This window comes from Pseudopipra pipra, chromosome 19, assembly GCF_036250125.1.
Source record: "Pseudopipra pipra isolate bDixPip1 chromosome 19, bDixPip1.hap1, whole genome shotgun sequence".
Classification (NCBI taxonomy): Eukaryota; Metazoa; Chordata; class Aves; order Passeriformes; family Pipridae; genus Pseudopipra; species Pseudopipra pipra.
This window is the reverse complement of record NC_087567.1, coordinates 6654771-6674633: the sequence shown is the minus strand read 5'-3', so window position 1 is coordinate 6674633 and position 19863 is coordinate 6654771. Positions and strand designations below refer to the sequence as shown.

At 50.8% G+C, this 19863-nt stretch overlaps 1 protein-coding gene across 20 annotated transcripts in view; it reads right to left on the bottom strand.

Moving 5' to 3' along the window:
* The window catches only part of CACNA1G (calcium voltage-gated channel subunit alpha1 G), a 142761-nt gene that overhangs the window by 80062 nt on the left and 42836 nt on the right, over window positions 1-19863 (bottom strand). For all 20 annotated transcript variants that reach the window (XR_010435271.1, XM_064675950.1, XM_064675964.1 and 17 more), the window contains exons 2-9: window positions 17983-18094; window positions 17346-17479; window positions 7940-8037; window positions 5758-5917; window positions 3646-3937; window positions 3062-3154; window positions 643-1453; window positions 510-554 (exon numbers count right to left, since the gene is read on the bottom strand). Coding sequence is in view for 19 of the 20 variants with exons in the window: in XM_064675950.1 (XP_064532020.1) it covers window positions 510-554; window positions 643-1453; window positions 3062-3154; window positions 3646-3937; window positions 5758-5917; window positions 7940-8037; window positions 17346-17479; window positions 17983-18094 (1745 nt within the window). In the remaining variant the exon portion in view is untranslated. The remainder of the gene's footprint in view (window positions 1-509; window positions 555-642; window positions 1454-3061; window positions 3155-3645; window positions 3938-5757; window positions 5918-7939; window positions 8038-17345; window positions 17480-17982; window positions 18095-19863) is intronic.

The window sequence follows — 19863 nt, the reverse complement described above, 5'->3', positions numbered from 1 at the left end:
GTAATTGCAGAATAAATTGGTTGGGGGGAGCATAGAGATTATAGAATCACAGAATGGTTTGGGTTGGAAGGGACCTTAAAGATCATCTCATTCCAACCCCTTGCCATGGGCAGGGACACCTTCCACTGGACCAGGTTGCTCCAAGCCCTGTTCAACTTGGCTGTGAACACTTCCAGGGACAGGGCAGCCACAGCTTCTCTGGGCAACCTGTGTCAGGGCCTCACCACCCTGACATGGAAGAATTTCATCCTAACATCTAATCCAAACCCACCCTCTGTCAGTTTAAAGCCATTCCCCTTTGTCCTATCACTACATGCCCTTGTCAGAAGTCCCTCTATAGCTCTCTTGTGAGTCCCCTACAAGATAGGGATTGGAATGAAAATGGATTCACTGAAAACATTCATTTCCCTTGGATTCTTGCAAGTTTGAAGTCTGGGAGGTTGAAACCTCTCTCCTGGATTTGATTATAAGAGGTATTAGGTAGCTCAGAGGACCCCTGTTTGCCTCACCTGGAAAGCCATCGCCTTTCTCCGTAACGTGGACTGAAAAGAACCCTGCAAAAATCCAGAGAGAGAAAGAAATTAGGTCACAGCTTGTATTTCTGCAAGGCAACCCCAGACTGACATCCAGCCCCCAGCTCACCCGTGCTCTGTGTCTCCAGCAGCTTGTGCATGGTGCTGTAGGGCCCAGGCGGGATGTTGAGGCTCGTCAAGGTGCTGCTCCCGGCACCCACCGCCGCCTCCCCCAGGTTCTTCTCTTTCAGCATCTCATGGGAGGTACTGGAGTGCACCGTGGGGTACACCTTGCTGCCCACGATGTTCTTGGGGATCCCCTCTGGGCTCGGCAATCCGAGGCTTGGCTGCGTGAGGGATGACCGGCAGCGCACCGGCTCGAAGTGGCAGTCGGCGTGGTAGATGCTGTGGACGGACTCGGTGTTGCTGGGAGAGGCACTGGGGGCCCCAAGGGAGTTTGGTGCGGAGGGGGGGAGCATGAGCCGGTTGGTGCCGTTGTGGAGCGAGCTGGTCTCCACATCGCTGATCTCGGGGCTGGCACGGGGTGCCCGCAGGTTCCCGTTGCCCAGGTGATAGTGGTGGTGGTGGTGGTGATGGTGGTGGATGAGGTGGTGCACGGAAGACCTCTTCCTGCTCCGGCGCTTCCTGGCATGCCGGTCGGCCCCCGCCTTGCTCTCGGGGCTGGTGAGGAAGCCCATCCTCACGCCTGCCGCCCGGTAGGCCTTCACGAGCTGCTTGCTGCCTTTTCGGGCAATGTAAACCAGGTACTTGAGGAGCTCGTCGTAGCAGCTGCCCGGCTCCGAAAAGCTGGCGAGGGTGCTGGCGTTGGACAGGTAGCGCACCCGCTGCTCCTTCATCAGCTGGCTCTCGCGCTGCTTCGTCTCGGAGAACTGCGTCGCTATCACCACCAGGCACAGGTTGATCATGAAGAAGGAGCCCACCTAAGGGGACAGGAGCCATCAGCCACTTTGGAGCAGCCACGCCTACCCTATAGCCCTGCAGGGCCTAAGGATCTGGGGGCAAACCCCAGCCAGCCCCAACCCCTATGTCACCCAGCGGGGACCACCAGGCCGTGGGGGGCTGACTCACCCCCCGAGCTCCCGCCCCAGGGACTCCCACGCCAGCCCTCCACAGAGGACGACAGAGATCAAAGACGGGAGAAGATTATTTTGACAAAAAGCTCTTGCTCTTTTAAGATGGTGTTTTTCTCTCTCCGCAGACAGCGGTTGTAATTATCACAATTAGTGGCATTACGATGAATGCACTGAGCCTTCCTGATAGGAGCTTTTTTTTTTTCTGGCAGTGTGTGGGCAGCTTGCGAGCAGATCCCTTTCCCCTGCTAACGGGATTTGCGGGTGACTGTTACGCAAGGGCATCAGCAGTCTGTACCCACAGCTTGGAGATTTTCTTTCCAACCAGGTTTTCATGAGGTTCTGCCTTCTGCAGAGCCCAGCCTGGATCACAGGGAATTACTGACGTGCTAACGGGCTATCACACTCTGCTAACATTACTCGCACGGCATCTGGAAAAGTACTGCTTGCTCTTCCTCCCCGTCATTTCAGGGATGCTGAGAGCAGGGGTTTGCTTCTCTTTTGGGGAAGCTAACAGATGAACTAGAAAAAGCATCATGGACTAAATGACCATTTACTTTGTCATCAGGGTTTGAGTCCTGGTTTGATGAGGAGCAGAAATCCCCACAATGACCTAATGGACAATGTGCAGCTATTTTGCTGGACTTAGTCCAATTACATGGCAAGAAAAGGACTCATCTCACTTATCTCAGCTACATCTGAGTGAGGCACCTAATGATCCTTTAGAGTCAAGAGAGAAATAGGCGCATCAAGTCTGCAATGCATCTAATTTATTCTGGATGTCTACCTTCGGAGGAGATGAATCACCCCCTTAAAGCACCTATTTTTCTCCCTTGACGATAAAGGGAGTCTAGACAACGAGCTCAACCAGTCACTGTAGACAATTCTGATTGCACAGATGAAGCCCAACATGGAGCCCACCCCACAGAAACTCTTTGTTGGCTCCTTTGTGGGTGGTCTCAGATGATGCTGAGAAGTGTGGGTGGGCTGTGGGCAGTAATCTCTTCCCTCTTTTCTTAATGTGCTCTCTGAAGTTTGGGACTGTTTCCCCATTGCATCAAGGACCCACCCAGACGGGTTCATCAATATGGGGGAATTTTCGGGCAGCCTCTTCCTCTTCCAGCACTCAAAAGCTGACCAGGTGAAATTCGCCTAATTTTAAACTTAAATTCAAGGTGGCAAGTAAGAGAGAAAACCTTGAAGCACAAGCAGAGAAATAGTAGAAGCATCAGCAATTGTATCTACCACAGCTTGAGCACATCCTTCTTTCCCTTCCTCATGTTTGCAGCAAAATGCAGCTGCAGCACAATGCCCCAGGGAAGCTGTGTGTCTCCCAGCAGGCTGGTTGCTATCTCAGCTTTTATATTCACTGTATTCTCTGCCCTGTTCCCGTGGGTCACTCCACTCTGCTCTCTCCAAACGCCAGGAGGACCCCACTGTTCCCCTGAGGCCACTCACAATGATCAGGAGGATGAAGTAGATGAAGTTGTAGAAGGAGTGTGCATCCATGACAAAGTACATGATGTCCACCCAGCCTTCCAGCGTGATGACCTGGTGGAAACAAGAAGGGAAAGCAAACCTGTCAAAGCACCAAGTGCACAAGCAATGTTTTCTTCTGGCTGGGTCATTTCTGTCAGCCCATAGTTGGTCTTGGTGCAGTACAAGACACCGAGGAGCCAAATCCTGCTCCTGCCAATGCCAGCAGCCACATTACCAGTTGCCCAGGCTGAATCCAGCCCCTTCCCAGCTGGACTTAAGGGCTACTACTGCATTTTGCAGAGAAGAGCAGTCTCTAGGCTCTGCCTCACATCAGCATAGTCTTATTGCATGCACAGAGGGTTTTGTCCACGCAGGCAAGGTGGAGACGCTTTCAAATCAGGCATCAAACTGTATCCGTAACACTTTGAGCACCTGGGCGCTACTATGTAAGTGCTCCCTGGAGCAAATAGCCCTCAGGAGTGCAATTACAAGCCCTTGGGAATGTGCTGGGGGGCAGGACCGCCTGTTTGCCCACCTTGTGACAGTCTGCAGACAGGGCTCACCTGAAATATCGCGATCCAGGCGTAGCCAATGTTATCGAAGTTGATGGCTCCCTTGAAGGGGTTGTGCTCCCCGGCAGAGCAGTTGGTGTAATACTGGTTCCAATTGACACAGGATGTGTTGGTGGTGTCGTTGTAGGAATAATAATCCAGGGTGCACTCCAGACCCTCTTCCCTCCGCGTTGGGATGCTCCGGCAGTAGCGCATCCCGTTCTCCCGGGGCTGGGAGCAGATGAAAGGGTTTTCATCTTCGTTCTCTGTCTGGTAGTACCGCTCCAAATCCACTGTGTAGGGGCTGAAAGAGTCCAGACAGGGCTGGGGTTTGCACACCAATCGTGGGCAATCTGGCAAGGAAACAACTGTAACAGCACAGCCTGATATTCTGGATCTTAAAGCTTTTTTTTAAAAAAAGGAATCCTCTTGGATTTTCTGCAGCCCCATAGGGTGAGTTGATGTCCCTAAATGGGTTTTAGGAAGCTGAGGCAGTGCACTTGACCATTCAGCAACCCCTCTGATAGCATTATGAAGAGTCACTCCATCTGGAAGCACTCTGGCTTTGACTTTAGGAGGCTAAGAACAGGATTCAGCCTGACAGGGCTTCTCTGAAATGTCTTTGCTGCAGTAAGATGGATATCAGTCAGTTTAAGCTCCTGTATCTCCTGTCCTCCTGGAGATGCTAAGAATTGTTTGGGGAGACTCTATGTACAAGGACCTCCCAGGACTCCTGAAAACCAGAGACGGGGCCTTCATGTGCATTTCACAGTGTCAGTTCAGCCCATAGATAAGCTCTAAATTCCCTCTGAGGGTGGCCTTACCACAGCACACCAGGCACAAATGCTCTTCAGGGAGATGAAACAACCCATGGCCAGCCAGAAACTGGCTTCTTGCTCTGCACACACTATCTCCTTAATGCTGCCAGGACTCCCACTAAAGCTTGCAAAGATATTTTTAAGCCTAGTTCAGCCCAGTTAATTCCTGTAGAATTGCCTGTAATACCCTTCAAAGCCTATCTAAACCCCTGGAATTCTGGCTCAATTAAACAGCACCCAAACCTGTGGCTCTATTGGATTTACTCGGTGGTGAAGTCCCCCTGTTCTGCTGCCATTTACTTAACATTGCCCTGGTAATGACTCTCCCAGCCGCCCCTCAAGGGCATGACCTACAAGAGGGGTGGAAGTTGAGTAGGGGATGCCTGGGAGAGGACAGAAGGTGCCTCATGCCAGCTCCAGACCCGAGCCAACCTGACTATAGCAGCAGCAGCATGACCCTGCTGTGCGGCAAGAAAGAGGCCGTGGGCTTGCAGGATTCCTCCATCCAGGTGTGAATCCAGCCAGATCGACTCTGGAGAGTCAACAATCCACTGAAAGGTGATGGAGGTGCCAGAGCTTGGCAGAGCCATCAAAGGTTTGCAGTCACCTGCCCTTTTCAAAGCATTAGAAGGGAGGAAGGTGCTGGGAAAAAAAAGCAGGAAGGTATGAGAACAGGTATGGAAATCCTGGTCTGAAAGAGGCTGTTGGCTACGAGATACTTCAACAACTGTTCAAACATTCCTACATCTGGCAAGTTGGCTGGCCAGGACACTGGGTGCCCATTTGATCACAACAGTCATTTTGGCCTTAACATCCAGGGATCTGTGAAAATTAACAGTTCAAACTGGGGACTATCTCTTGCTCTGTGACTGAAAAGCATGTAGCATCACAAAATGCATGGCAGCTCCATCCGCTTTCCCTGGGGTTCAGGTGGGACTACAAATACTGTGCCAATAAACTCAACAGCTGCCGAATGGGATTCAGACCTGAACGTCTCCACACAGAAAAGGTCACACATTAATGATATGCTGAATTTAGAAAGCCTGAACTCCCATTCTCAGGGGGTTATCTGGAGGCTTTTATCAATCAGGAGTAGCTGAGGGTTAAGGACAGCCTGCAAATGCAAATGGCAAATTGTCACAGCTCGCTCTGCTCCGGCTGTGTGTGCCCAAGCAGGAGCTGTGCTGGCATTTAGGAGCAGGGAGCATTTACAGAAGGGAAGGGCTTTCTACCGGAGATCCTTGTCTCCTGGAGGGACAGACTCACTCAGGCTGGGGAGACACTTGTGCTGCCCACCCGGACTCACATGCTGAAGTTTTCAGGGAGGAAGCAGCGGTTCCTGAGCAAACCTGCCCACAGCTGGACTCCCACGATACCAAAGATGAAGAAGACGAAGAAGCAGAGGAGGAGGACGTTCCCCAGCATGGGCAGCGTGTCCAAGAGAAGCGTCACCAGGATGCGCATACCTGAGGCAAAGGGGAAAAGTTCACACTGAATTTTCTTATTCCAGCCGTGTCCTCCTGACCTTTTCCTTTCCAGCGATACTTTTCCTTCCACTGAGAGCTGCTGCTTTGCCACCGCTGTCCTCAGCACTCGCAGATGGCTTGTGAACACCCACAGCTCCCCCCAGCCCCCTTTGGTTTCCCCACAAAGCCCCTGGGATACCACCCCTTAATCCATGCCCTGCTCCTGGTCACATGACCTACCTTCCCTGCTCAAGTCCTCTTCCCCTCCAAGGTTTTCTAGTAATTGTATGTCTCCTTTCTTCCTTGAAACCAAACTCTGACATTCTCCTTTTCTCAATTGAAGTTTCTTTCTCCACTCAGTATATATCAAAATTCCCTTCCCTTCCTAATTCCCCTCATCTACCCTAAATGCTCCCTCTTCTTTAAAATACAGGAACTCTGTATTAACTCTCTCTGGCAGTTAATTCTCACAAGTTCAGGAACAGCCAGTTCTGTAACAAAGGCAAATTGATGGTGACTGCAACTTGACATTTACACACAAAAAAACTGATTTCATCTGACATCTCTGTAATATTCTGCTCATCTCTCACTCTCCTTCTTTCCTCATGTTCTGCATTCTCTCACTTGCTTATATTGACTTTTATTTAAAGAAAGATTTACTGTTGCACCCTTTGCTTTGATACTTCATGAAGACTTTTTTTCTCTCATCCCCATGCTGTCATCTCCTCTATCAGGGTTTTTCTTCTACTCCTTTACTGGGGCACAACCACCTTGCATCAACTCCTAATTAACTGAAATTACTTTCTGTGGTTACTGCATTGATCATCATACAAAGCTCCTTTTTCATTTTTCCCACCTTACATTTCTGTCCCACTGTAACTACACTGCAGAGAAGCCAAGATAAATTACCTAGGATTTCAAAATACATTAAGTGAATTACATCCCCAGTTAGACAGTGGTAGATAAATTCAGCCATCCACCAGTTCAGCAGTGGGGATAAAAAAAAAAAAACATTGCAAACAGGATTCTGAAGCTTCTGTAATGATTGAAACAGCAGCAGCAAAGCCAGATTAAGTTCAAGAGTCAGCAGCAAAATAAATAGATCCCAGGCACTTCCACCATCAGCAGACAGAACTGAAGCTGATCAGTTCTCATCAAGGCATTGGGCTAGTTCAGATAGGGGAGTGCAGACTGGGATTTAACTTGGCTAAAACAATACTGGGTTTGATGACCAGAACTGTAAGACCAGGAAAGCAGTTGTAGTTACACTCAACATAGCTGGTCTGCACAGCACCCGAGAGGGAAGCAGCTCTGTGCCTCTCATGGCACACTGGGATTTGCCCAGCACAGGGCAGCGGGAATGGGGCAGTTGGGCTGGGACTGGTTTGTGATGGTCAGTGCCTCTCCGAGCATGGGGCTGGGCTGCCATGCAGGAGCAGGCAATGCCACCCACTGCTGTTTAAAAGGGGCTGAGATCCTCATTCATGAGCTGATAAACCAGGACTGAAGAGCCACTGCCCATCCCACCCAGGCTTGCTTTGTAGATGTTGGGAGTTTGGGCTGTATGGACCAGCTGTGGGGTCCCCAGCACCACCCAGGGGGCTTTGTCCAGGCACAACAAGAATTCTTCACCCCAATTTCTCCAGAAAATGATGGGGTAGCCCAGAGAGGGTGGGAGCAGCATGGCTCAGACCCCTCTGCCTGTACTGCCTGGCAAAGGCTGCTGGCTCAGTCAACCCCTATCACCTGCATCCCTTCACCTTACCAGCATCCTCAGACTCTCTTCAGACGAGAAAGGAAGGTGTCTGACGACAGTCCTGGATACCTCATTGAGTCATCTCCGATGCCATAGATGTCAAAAGCAGTATTATTTAAAGCAGGAGAGTGACAGGCACTGGAATTCAGGCACTGCCAGGCTTGGGTGAATGTTTGAGCTGAGATGCAAGATCAAAGCATCCGTGTTTGCCCTCCCGTCTCTGGGGCACAGATGCAGAGAAGGGAAGGAACGAGGATCTGACTTACTGGGGACCCTGTTGATGGCCCTGAGCGGCCGCAGGACGCGGACGGTGCGGACGGCGGAGAAGCTGACATTCTGCAGGTCCAGGGAATACTCCAGCATCCTGTAAAAGACACAGACACAAGGATCTTGTGGAGAAATGTTGGATTATCAAACATTATAAAGCAAACAGTAAATGCCAACCGCTCACAGAGGGACTTGTTACCGCATCTCTCCCATCAGGAAAGTTTGCCAGAGGAATTAATTAAGGGTTGTTTGCGTATCAGAATAAAGTCAAATGAGGGAGAATGTGATACACCAGCTCACACAGCCACAGATCTCTCTCTCATCTGGTTTGGTTACTGTTTTTTTGCACAGGGCCAGGCAGAAGCTTCTGAAAATCCCTGCATGCTCCAGAGGAGCAATTTCCAGACAGCCTTGTTTTTAACAACAATTTTACAGATACCTTAACAAATCTGAGTTTGTTGTGCTGACTCAGAAAAGAAGAGGTGCATCCCCTGCTGTGCTTGAGCAAAGGTGCCATGGGACATAGGAGATGAGCAGCACAGGACATTGAGCTCTGCTACCTCTGCCCAGCATTGGGCAGGTAGGACCAAAACTGATGACACTTGTAGATAACAAAGGGGGCAAACGTGGACCAAGGAACCTTCCAGTGCTCCTATATGGTGTCTGAGGGGATTATTTCACAGCTCAGGACATGGAGGTCCAACCTTCAAAGGACTTAGGATGCACCTGGACTGCTGCAAGTCCCTGGGGTGTCCCAGCACCATCTCACTTCTCATGGCACCTTTGCTCAAGCACAGCAGGGCCATCAGTCACTTTTGTTTCTGGCTGTGGGAAGACCCAAGAGCTCTGCCCAAAAGCATTCTTGAAGAGGCAGAGCCAGGCAAAGGCAAGGAAGAGGACCACAAGGCTCCCTGCACAGCCAGGCTCCTGCTGCCACAGACAACCACAGGATACTAATCTCTTCCAAAAATTATTAAGTTCCATCTCAAAACTAGCTGGGTCGGTCCCTCCCTTCGACTCCGATGGTTTAAAGACTAACTTGAAGCCTGAATTTATTCAGGACAAGCTCATATCCATTCATTTTTATGGCAGTGCTGTCTTTTAAGTAGCTTCTCTAGCTGTTATTTGTCCCTAATGTTTACCCACCCATGTATTTACAGAAGACAAATCACATCTCCTCTCAGCCTCGATTTTGAAAAGCCAAACAAACCAAGATCTTCCAGACCCATCTTGCAGACAGGCTCTCTGCTTCCCAGTCACAACCTTTCTCCACACTTGCCCTGGCCTGAATTAGTCTCACCTGATTACGCATCAAGCCTCTGGAGGAGGCTGTGCTGGCACCTTGCACAAAGGCATCAGTGCTGCCCCCTCCCTCCCTGCTGGGAATCCTGCAGGATCTGTCAGTGCTGTGGTGGGTTCAACAGTAACATCAACATGTTCCTCTCTATTCAGCTGACACCCACAGCCATTGGACAGTCCCAGAAGATGGATGTTGGACAGGCACATATGGATGGTAGGAATCTGTTCTCAGCCCCTGGCCAGAGAGGAAGGCAGCATGTCCACAAAATCCCACCTGGTCCAAGTGAACACAACCAGCCCCTTCCTTGCTGCACAGGACTCACCACTTCAGGCCAGCTTTGGCTAAGCTAAGGAGAAGGGCAGTGATTTTCCTGGCTTTAATGGCTCTCCAGTTTCCCTCACTGTTTGAAAGGAAGATTTCTGTATGGTCAGCAGTATTCAGGTAAAAAGCCCATATCAAACATACAGCTTTTCTTTCATCCATTATTAAAACAGATGCTGCCACAAAAATTCAGAGCAGCACATGGTTATTTCCACCAAGACAAATCATTTTCTGATTAATGACAGCTCCAGACTCACTTCTAGAGATACGTGTGCATGTAATCTGCAAAGGACGTACTGTAAAATGCATTTTGATTTAACATATTACAGAATTACTATAATGCCAAATTTAAAGAAACAAGCCAAACAACAACCAAGAGGCTTAAGCAAATGCTTGAACACCAAGACCAAGAGCAAGCAGGTGTTCTCCTGCTTCTGTCTCCAAACACTGCTGGTGTTATAGCACCACAAGTTCAGCCCCAGACACAGACTACAGGATCCACAACTTGCTGGTAACCAACAGCTCCAGTTCTCTGAGAGAACCCAGTATTGGAGAAAAAAATGTCAGTAGAACTCAGTCACCAAGAACTAAGTCCAGTGAGATCACCAGTCCCCAGCTCTAAGGTCATTTCCCAAGGCAACCGGATGCATGGGAGGAATCAATCCACATCCCTGGCAAGGGAAGATACCCAGGGAGAGCAAATGTCAGGATGTCACCAGCTGGTGAGGTGACAGGTACATTTAGCAGCATATATAGCATTGGAGATCTGCAGTGTAAAAGGCTCCTGATGAAGCTTCAATTCAAATGTCATCTCTGTTCAGAGGGGAAAGCGCGATGCCTGTCAGCGCCGCTGCCACCGGCTTGGTGCCCAGCCAAGTTAAAGGCTCAGAAAGATACTCAGCATTAAATAGGATGGATTCACAGCAAATGCTGAGGCTCGTCAGAGTGATCAGCAACCCCCGATCGCTGGAGTTATTCAGAAGGAAAGCGGAAATATTTAGGACTTTCTAAGAATAAAAGTGGAGCATCTGCAAAGCCAGACGTACAACGGGCTGGTGGTGGGATGCAGAGAGGGAGCTGATGCAAACCTTTGGCAAACGCTTCTCCAAGCAGGAAAACTCCCAGGACTCAGCAGACAGGTACAAGAGATGGCTCAGGATGGACCAGGCAGCTGAAATTCATTCCTGTTCTGCCTGGAGACAGAGAGACTAGGAGCACAATGGCGTTTCTTTCATATAAAACCCAAAGCATCAGGAAGGATCTACTGTGCACAGTGCCAGGCAGCACCCCTGTCCGAGGAGAAGGGCTCACAGAAGTGATGCTCAGGGCATCACAGGAGAGGCAAGGGGCTCTGCTTACCCAGAGAGCCTCTAACAGGGCACAGAAATTCCAGCAAGTCCTTCCCACACCTAGCCAGCATCACTTCTCCAACTCACCCTGCTCTCAGCCCTGACTCTGCCACCATCCCCCAGATCACTCCCGCTCAGGAATCCAAAGATGGTGTGAAGACCCAGCAGAGTCATGCAGGGAGCTTGTGCTGAGGGAGCTTTCTGAGGAAAACTTGAACTCTCCACGACTGGGTGCTGGGGATGCTGTACAGCCAGGGGATGTGACCAAGGTCACATGAGGAACCTGGGGCAAAGCAGCAATGGCTGCAGAGAGGGCCACCCCCAGAACTGCCCACCCTCTGCCCACACAGAGCTGCCACGCTGCCGGCCAGAGATAGGCTCAGATTTATTCGGCGTTAAAAAGCTTCCAAAACTGGGCATATAGACACCCTTTATCTACAAAGCGCAGCCACTGGTGGGTGATATTAAGCCATCGGTGCTGGAAAACACAAGGGGAAATTATTTAGGCAGCGTTGTACCTTCAGAAAGCTGGAATGAAACTTCCTCCTGGCTCTCGCCAGCTTGGCTGCGCTCTGCTTTCACTCAGGGGCTGCTTTTTGAGCCTCGCGAGTTTCATCGCGTTCGTGGGTGTTGCTTAACTTTAAAAATACTCATTTTAATCAAGCTGAACAGAAGAAAAAGAATAGCACTGGAGGGAGCACGAACCCCGTAGCCTGCTGGGTCTGGCCGCGCTGTGTGTCCCAACCAGGACACTTGACTAACGAGGCTTTTGGATTAGCAGCAAGTTCAGCCAAATAACTGAAAGAAACTAAAGAATACCTTTAAAAAAGTCCTGAAACTTAAAAAAAGCAAGGCTTTTCACAGGTGGGTTTGAGTCAGCTCAGCCGTGAGGGAGGCTGCTGAGGGGTTTCTTTTACCCAGCAGGTTCCTGTGAGTCAGGGACGCAGCTTGCTCGGGATGCTCTGCTCCGAAGGCTGCGGGAAGGCGGCACGGAGCTGGAAGAACCTGCAGCCGTGGGCTTCATCAGTCACCAGGTCTTGAACGCTCTTCATCCTCCCAAAAGCAACTTTAAGCATTAAATTGCAAAGCTCAACCCCAGATATTGACTTCCTGGAGGTTTGTGATTACAAGTATTGCCCTGATGTTTTTCTGGCACTTCAGAGCAAGAAAAAGCACCTAATTTGGGATTAGTCAGGACACAGTGGGGCCTGGAAAGAGGCTTCCAGCTTCCAGGACACTCGCATTCACCCTGGAAAGCCCAGGAGAGGGGCAGCAGGTTCGGTGCAGCTTTTCTTGTGGCTCAAAGGAGCTGTGGCTGTTGCTGCACATCGGGTAATTGCGTGTGCAAATCGGCTGCTTACACGGGCAATTACCCCCTGGTGCTCAGAGCGCCCGGGCAGAGCAGAGGGCACCCTGCTGCCACGTCCCGAGGTGCTGGTCCTCGTGTGACAGGGATCAATACAGGCAGAAGGGATGAAAAAGCAACATTTATCCTACCTCTCTGTTAGTTTTGTACGTTTTTAAGGGATGAAGGGACTAATACACAGGGAAAGAACAGCCTCTGCCTGCAGTGCAGCGGGAGGCTGCAGCAGGGGCTCCTGTAGGCACTCCCACACCAGCACTTTTTTTCCCACGTTTAACAGCCCCTTGATCAGCCTCATACAGCTGAAGTGCCCTTCAGAGGAGCCCTGCCTGCCTCTGGAGTGATCCAGTGCTGTGGGGTGAAGGCCACATGCTGGAAGCTTCACCCAGAGCACCCAGCAGGAATCTTGTTCTGGCTGCTGCAGCCATGGGATCACAGATCCCTGCAGAGACCCATCTGGCACCACAGACCTCATTCTGATTTCTGAGCTAAAGAGATTTTCAAACCCCACATCCAGGTTTAGATGGAGCAGGGATGGAGTGGGGGACTGCGGCATCCCCTTCTCTCCCGTCACCTGTGAACACAGCAGGCTTTCTGCAGCCTATTTCATCCTTGAAATTCAGCACTCAAAACCAAGAGGGAGCAAGATGTTCTTAAGGGTTGTTTATGAAAGATTCAGAGGAGCTCATTGTTTAATACAATCTTCAACAGAGGGAGAGAAATCACAACAAACATAAGAAGTGTTCAGGAAGCAAAAAGGAGTAGTGTCTGTTCCTGAGTAAAGCAGCCTGCCAACCACCTCCAACCCCAGCTCCTCTCCAATCGTAAGCAAAATATTCCAGAAGCCTTTAACTTTCCTACAAAGTCTTTGAAGAGGCTTGTTACTGTTACAATGAGCAAAGCATAAACAAGACTCTGCAGCCTTGGCCAAACAACTGACTGAGACAGGAATAACCACAGACCTGCACAGTCAAACAGGGGACGATGCACAGCCCTGCTCAGGGTGGGGGGGAGCAGGAACGTGGGCATGTTATCCCCTGGTGTAAAGCTCTCTCCAGGGAAAACAATTAACCACTGGAGATTTTTGTTATTTTGGGGTTAGAATCACAGAACAGAATCACAAAATCTCCTGAGCTGGAAGGGAACCACAAGGATCAGAGTCCAGCTACTGGCCCTGCACAGGATAACCCCAAAATCACACCATGGTTTTTTTTTTTTAATGAGAATGGCTTAAAGTCCAATTCAATCCACAGGGATGCAGAGGTTTGGGAAAGTCCTTATCTCACTAAAGCCAAAACAAGCTCATGTCCTGCTAGCTGGTGGGACTGCAGCAAAGTGTGGGGCTGGGGCTGGCTCCAGCTGAGCAGCAGGGAGATCCCAGTCTGTGGCTATCCTCTTCCATAGACCAAGCAGAGAAGAGGTCCCTGCACCCTGCCTGGAGGAGAGTGGATACTGGGTCCCATTGTGGCCAGGGAGATGCCAAATCAGGTTCACCAGCCCGAGCCTGTCAGCACTAAACTGAAAACACTTCTGCATCTTTCTGGATGTATTCAAGCATATTGAATCATCTTTAGAGGGCAAGAGCTGCTCGCAATGCCTGTTAACCTTCAAAGTGTTCTCTTGCAAGCAAACTTCCCCCCTGCCTCCAAATCCTCTCCTTTAAAAATAATGCAACACAATTATGCCATTCATCACTTTTTTTTCTCCCCTTTTCCCCACGCAACTCCATAACCTACAGCCAAAGGCGCGTTTCACTAAGCACAGTTTTGATAATACAGCACTATTCTCATCTCCAGCAAGTTCTACTGTAATTACAGAGATGTGTTGCAGACATTACACACTCTACAATTAGCACTAATTGCATTACATTGTCACAAAGAAGTCATTTACTCTCCATGAGCTCATGAGATTGGTCTGGACAGTTTAACAGAGCTGAGAAGTACTTAATGGCATCCCGTGGAAGTGGCCAACAGCAGGAGCGAGCACAGCACCCGAACCACTCTCCCAAGAGGCAGATTTGGGGCAAAGATGCACCAAAAAGCTTTATCCGCAATGATAGCCTCTGTCAGGTCTAGAAAGTTCTCAAAGAATGGGAAGGATGAAATACTAGAACTTTTTGGGGGATGTTTTGAAGCCTATCCTAGACTGGCGGTGGTTGGGAAGGATTTCTGTGGATGCTGTGCCCACGGGAATGTACAGCCCCAGCACGTAGCATGTCCCACGTGCCCCCTGGCACAACATGCTTTTCACACCTGATGCCCCACAGGCACGGTTTGCTGCTTCTCCTCTCCCCCTGACATCACTTTCTGCAGCCCATGGGTAGGGAAGTGGCAGGGAAAGCAAGAGAACAGGAACCCAGAGTCCTGCTGGGCACTGGGGAGCCCACGCTGTACTGCTGCTCCCCTTCTTGTGTGTCTAGCATGTAAAGGGCAGAGAAAAAATGTGAAGGCAGAAACAGAGTTGCTTCATTATCACCAGGACTACATTGAAACCTCAGCCTCTTCCCTTGGCATTTCACTGGGGAACCTGGTTGAAGCCCTTACGAAACCTACATAAAAACGTGACTCACTTTATCTGGTATCTAAGCAAACACAGATGGGTTTTGAGGATTGCCCTGGCACACACTCTCCAGGGCCCCAGGTTGGCTCTGGCCCCTTTCCTGACACCACACAATTGCTAAGAAGCAGGATGCCTACACATCAAGCTCGGCTTATCCCTTACTCCCATGCTCTGCTGTGAGCACTATGGGCTGGGTGCTCGTTAGGGCAATTTGCCCTGTACAGGAACCACAAAGCTGCATGAAGGGCTACCTGAGTAATTTCCCTCCATCTGGTTGGGATTTGACCCTGGAGCACTTTTATCTGTTATTCCTTGCAGTGTTTTTTACCTATGTCTTAAGCCTAGTAATGGGCTTGAGTCCCTTATTTTTTTCTCTGCTACAACAGTGGTCCACTCCTGCAGCCTCTTTGGCTTTTCCTGGCACTCAATGGACCCACTAGGACTGCAGCAGTTCCCTGAGCAGGAAGCATCGCTCCCAGATGTACAGGCTAAGATTGGAGGAGAGAGCCAGTGCACAAAAGGGAGCACAGAAAGCAAGGACTAGGGGAGGAGAGGCTCCGCTTCGTATTTAAATCCAGTTCGATCCTTTGCCAGCCGAATCGGTTTTGACAGGACCCAGATGGGAGCAGTTCATGCACATGAAGGAGAGAGCCATCACTCAGCGAGAGGCAAAGCCGACCTGGCAGGAGGCACGAGAGCAGTCAGGCTGCCCGGCTGCAAAACCTCTGCAGCAAACAAACGCCTCCAACGCGCCGGGGACGCGGGGGCGGCTGCTGCGGAGGCGAGGTCAGTGCCATTAACCGGCTCTGCCCGGGAATGACGTGCCTCTCACGCACCCAAACGCCCAGCCAGGTGCAGCAGATGGGCAGGAGGTTTGTTGCTTGCTTAGGCAAGGAGCAGTGATATTTCGGCATAGGAATTAGGATGGTCTCTGCTGATGTCACTCTAGAGTGAGGTCGCATCACAGTGGGGTCTCCACAGAAGCACATCAGGGATAACTATCTTCAGAGGTTTTGCAAGCTCAACAGGCAAAGCCAGGACCAGGCTGAGAGGGGAAGGCAGCAGCACCCCAGGGCAGTGGAGCTGGGAGCAGCCCAGCAACCATGACCATGCCTCCCCCAAGGCTCCCTAAGTGGGATGTCTGGCCTTGCTTAGGTCGGGCTCTTCACCACGCTTAATTCCACTATAAGACATAATAAACCAGGAGAAACAAAGAATACACAGGGTGTCTTAGCAGGCTCCAGCCCTTGGTTGTGCTGCTGGTGTCTACAGCCCTAACAGAGCCAGCTGGACCCGAGATCCCATCTTGTCCAACGTCCCATCACTGCAGTCCCTAATATTGCTGAGACACATCAGGAACAAACATTGAGCCTCCTCCTAAACTGAAGAGCCAGAGGCTGGTGGACCTGGAAAGCAGGAGCTTGTGACCTCCTGCAGAAGATGGGTTTACAGGGACACTTACAGCTCCTGGTCTTTCTGCCCTCCATCAGTCTGAGTCTGAGCCTTGCTGCATCTTTTGACCTCTTCGGCAATGAATTTTTCAGGCCAAGGATGTGCTGAGGGACCTGGCACCTCCTTGTAGGTTTTTCTGGACCACTGTTTTGCTTCTCCCAGCTGTCTGGCAGAGCATGTGCCATGTCCTCATGGGGCCAGTGATAGACCATAAGCAAAACTCACCAAGGTGTTTCCCCCTCTTGGGGCACACCAAACCCACGCCAGGCAAACAAGCTGGGAAGGGCCCCTGCTCCTTTCCAGGAAAATCCAGTAAATTCGATCTCTAGTTCTATCAAAAGAGGAAAAAAACCTCACTGTTTTCCCAAAAGTCTTGGGGCTCCTGAGGCAGGGAGAGGAGGTAAGGGCCAGCAAAAGATTCATATGTCAAAGAAACTCAGCTCTCTGGCCAGTGGCCAAGGACTTTTCATGTGGATTTCCAGCCTCCGCCAGGAGACTCTCGGGTGCTGGAAGAGCCTTTAATTCAAACCAGGTGCCTCTAAAAGGAAAACACTCCAAAAGGCAAACTTGGTCGCTTTCCCTCAAACTAAAAAAAAAAAAAAAAAAGGTATAAAATAATGAGGGCAATCATGCACGTTTCAGTGAACGATCCTTCCTGGCACAGCACTCCGTGCTTCCAACCGCCCACTCCAACGATGGAAACCAAAACCACGAGTGGGCTGGAGGGAGAAGAGCCAAGCACAGTGCCCAGCACCCAGTGAGGTGCCCGAGTGCATGGGCTGCCAAAATCCACCACAAACAGCTTTTGTCACCCTGCTCTGCTCCCTCCATGAGCTGACCATCAGCTCTACCTCAAGCCACAGAGAAGACCAGAGGGGTGGCTGCAGCCCAGGAGGTGATCCCTGCTGGGGAGCTGAGATGGACAACACCAGCAGCACCAACACCCAGACAGCCCCCAGCCTTCAAACCTGCTGCTCGCCCAAATCCAGTGCTTGCCAAGCTATGCCATAAACAGCAACAGAGAGGCACAGGAAGAGGGGGAGCTGCCATGCTGGACTTACCCTGCAATGACAATGAAGAAGTCCAGGCGGTTCCACGTGTCTCCCAGGTAGCACTTCTTCCCAAAAATGCCCAGTGCAATCATTTTGACGATCATTTCCACAGCAAAGAAGGCAAAGATGAAATCGTCGAAGCTCTGCAAAAGAAAGGAAGGGAGGAGATATGCTCCTGAATGCTTGCACCAGAGGGAAGGAATTAAGAGACCTGAGTCCAACAAGGTCTCCTTGTGCACCACCAAGAGCCAAATCCCTGGGCAGAGGCTGTGCTGAGAGCAGCTTTGTGTCCTCTCCCAACCCAAGCACCCCAACAGCACCCACAGTGCCAGGATAAAGGGGCAAGCATATTTTGGACTCTGCTTTCACTGTACACTACACACATGTACACTGTACACGTGGTTAACCCTTCCCAAGCACTCCAGTCAAGGCTTGGCTATGCTGGGGCTGGCACAGCCTCACAGGGGCTTTGCCTGATGACACCGTGTGTTCACATCCGAACACCAAAATCGGCATTTTTGAAGTGAAGTTGGGACAGCCAGCACAGGGCCATCCTGGGACACAAGTCCACCTCTTCAGCTTGGTCCTTCCCACCCCACATGAACCCAAGGCTGATGTTAAGCTCCCAGCGGTGTCGAGGCCATACCTGGAGGATCCTGCAGCGCGGCGAGTCGCAGGCGATGTCCTCGCAGGGGTGGAACATGCCCAGCGTCACACAGTTGAGCAGGATCACCAGCATGCTGACCCTCTCGAACCACCTGCACAGCATCCGTCAAGGAGGCAACAGACCCAGAGGAGCATCCACGAGCAGCCACCGCTGAATCAGAAAGCTTATCCTGATTTTTAAGGCCAGGAGCATGCCAGCTTCACTAGGCTAGGCTTTACCTGGTTCTGCACGTTTAGATACCTGCACGGCAAAGCAACAGTGTGTTCTCCCCACACTGACATCGGTGGCTACAGCTAATGGGAAAACCACTATAAAGTGCAAGTTGCACGGCAAGAGTGCCGAGTGCTGCCGTGATGGATTAAAAAATTAAATTAAATGAACGATATCAACTTTTAGAAGAAACTAAAAAACCCCACGCCGTTAATTTCCTCTCCTGGCATTTTACGAAAAAGCACTTTAACAACATTACAATTTCTATTAACCATGTCACAGCTTACCCCAGGGGCATTTCCCTAAAGCCACTGCTTGAACTTTCATTCCCAGTCCAAATTAAGACTGCCAAAACCATTAATGAACTGCCTAAAAGCCTTAAAGTCTGTGAGGGCCAGCAGAGCCCATTCCCTACCCTGTCTGCTGCCTCTTGGAGCAATTTTAAAGAGCTGAGCTGCTGGGACAGATGTTAGATGCTGTTACTTTTGGGGCAGAATAAGGTGCTGCGACACATCCCCATAGGGATGGTTCAAACCTGGTACCCAATTCCTGCATCCTTCTAGGGGGCATTTCCAGACGGCTCCCGGCTGCCTGGGACACAGAGATGGAAAATCCAGGAGCTGGTTCAACGTGGTGCTGGGGTTATCTTCCAGTCTAGCATGGAAAACACCCCATCAACTGCCAGAACCCACAGGCAGCAGGGCCATGTTCCTTCCTGGGTGCCAGCAGCAGCTTCCAGGCTTTAGGAAAATAAGCCTGGCCCTTGTCAGACAAGAGTTTTCACTGCAACACGGTAGCGGGTGGTGTTTGGGAGCCCGTGCTGTAGCGTTATCCCACTGGGGAAGAAGAAGGTGAGGATGAATCAGCAGGTGCCTCCTCACTGGGCACAGGGGGCTGGAGCTGGCAGCTCCTGCCACCACCCATCCTGGGCGGATTCCTGGGAAATCACATGGGTCTGAGTCACGGTTTGGTCCTTGGCAATCTGGATCTTTTAATCAGAAGGAATGTTTACAAGATATCAGGATAGACATTCCAACTGTCAGGTTGGGGCTATGGGCTGGAATACTTAGCCCAAATATAGTCCTGTGGGGGCAGGCATGGAGGGCAGTCTGAGAAGGGGGCAGCAGCTGTGGGGGATTCACGGGGTTCCCCAGCCTGGGGGACTGGGAAGAACCCCTCAGCAGGACCAGCCACCTCCAGGGCTCTGCCAGCAATGATCTGCAAAGCCCTTGAGAACATAAAGAATTAAAAATCACCCTGTCAGACCCCAAATGGGTGGCAAAAGGAGCATGTTCCTGCATGGGCTGTGTGATACACGCAGCAGGGAAGCAAGGAGGCTCAGGAGTAGCCAGGTTGGTTGGCTTAAAACCTGCAGAGATAGATAGATGCTTCCCCAGATAGGCAAAGCTTCATGTAAATTCTTTTGTGACAGTGGACAAGACCCTGAACTGGGCCTGGCTCTTCCCCATGTGCTCCACCCCTGCCCACCCACCAGCTGCTGGTGCTGCTTCTGGACTGCAAGCTCCTGAGTGAGCTGAGATAGGCAAACAACCATGATGGGCATCAGCTTGGAGTGATTCTGATCTCATCTCCTCACTCTCCAAGACCCAGCACAGCCCTAACACCCACCCAAGGCAGCCAAGCTCTCCA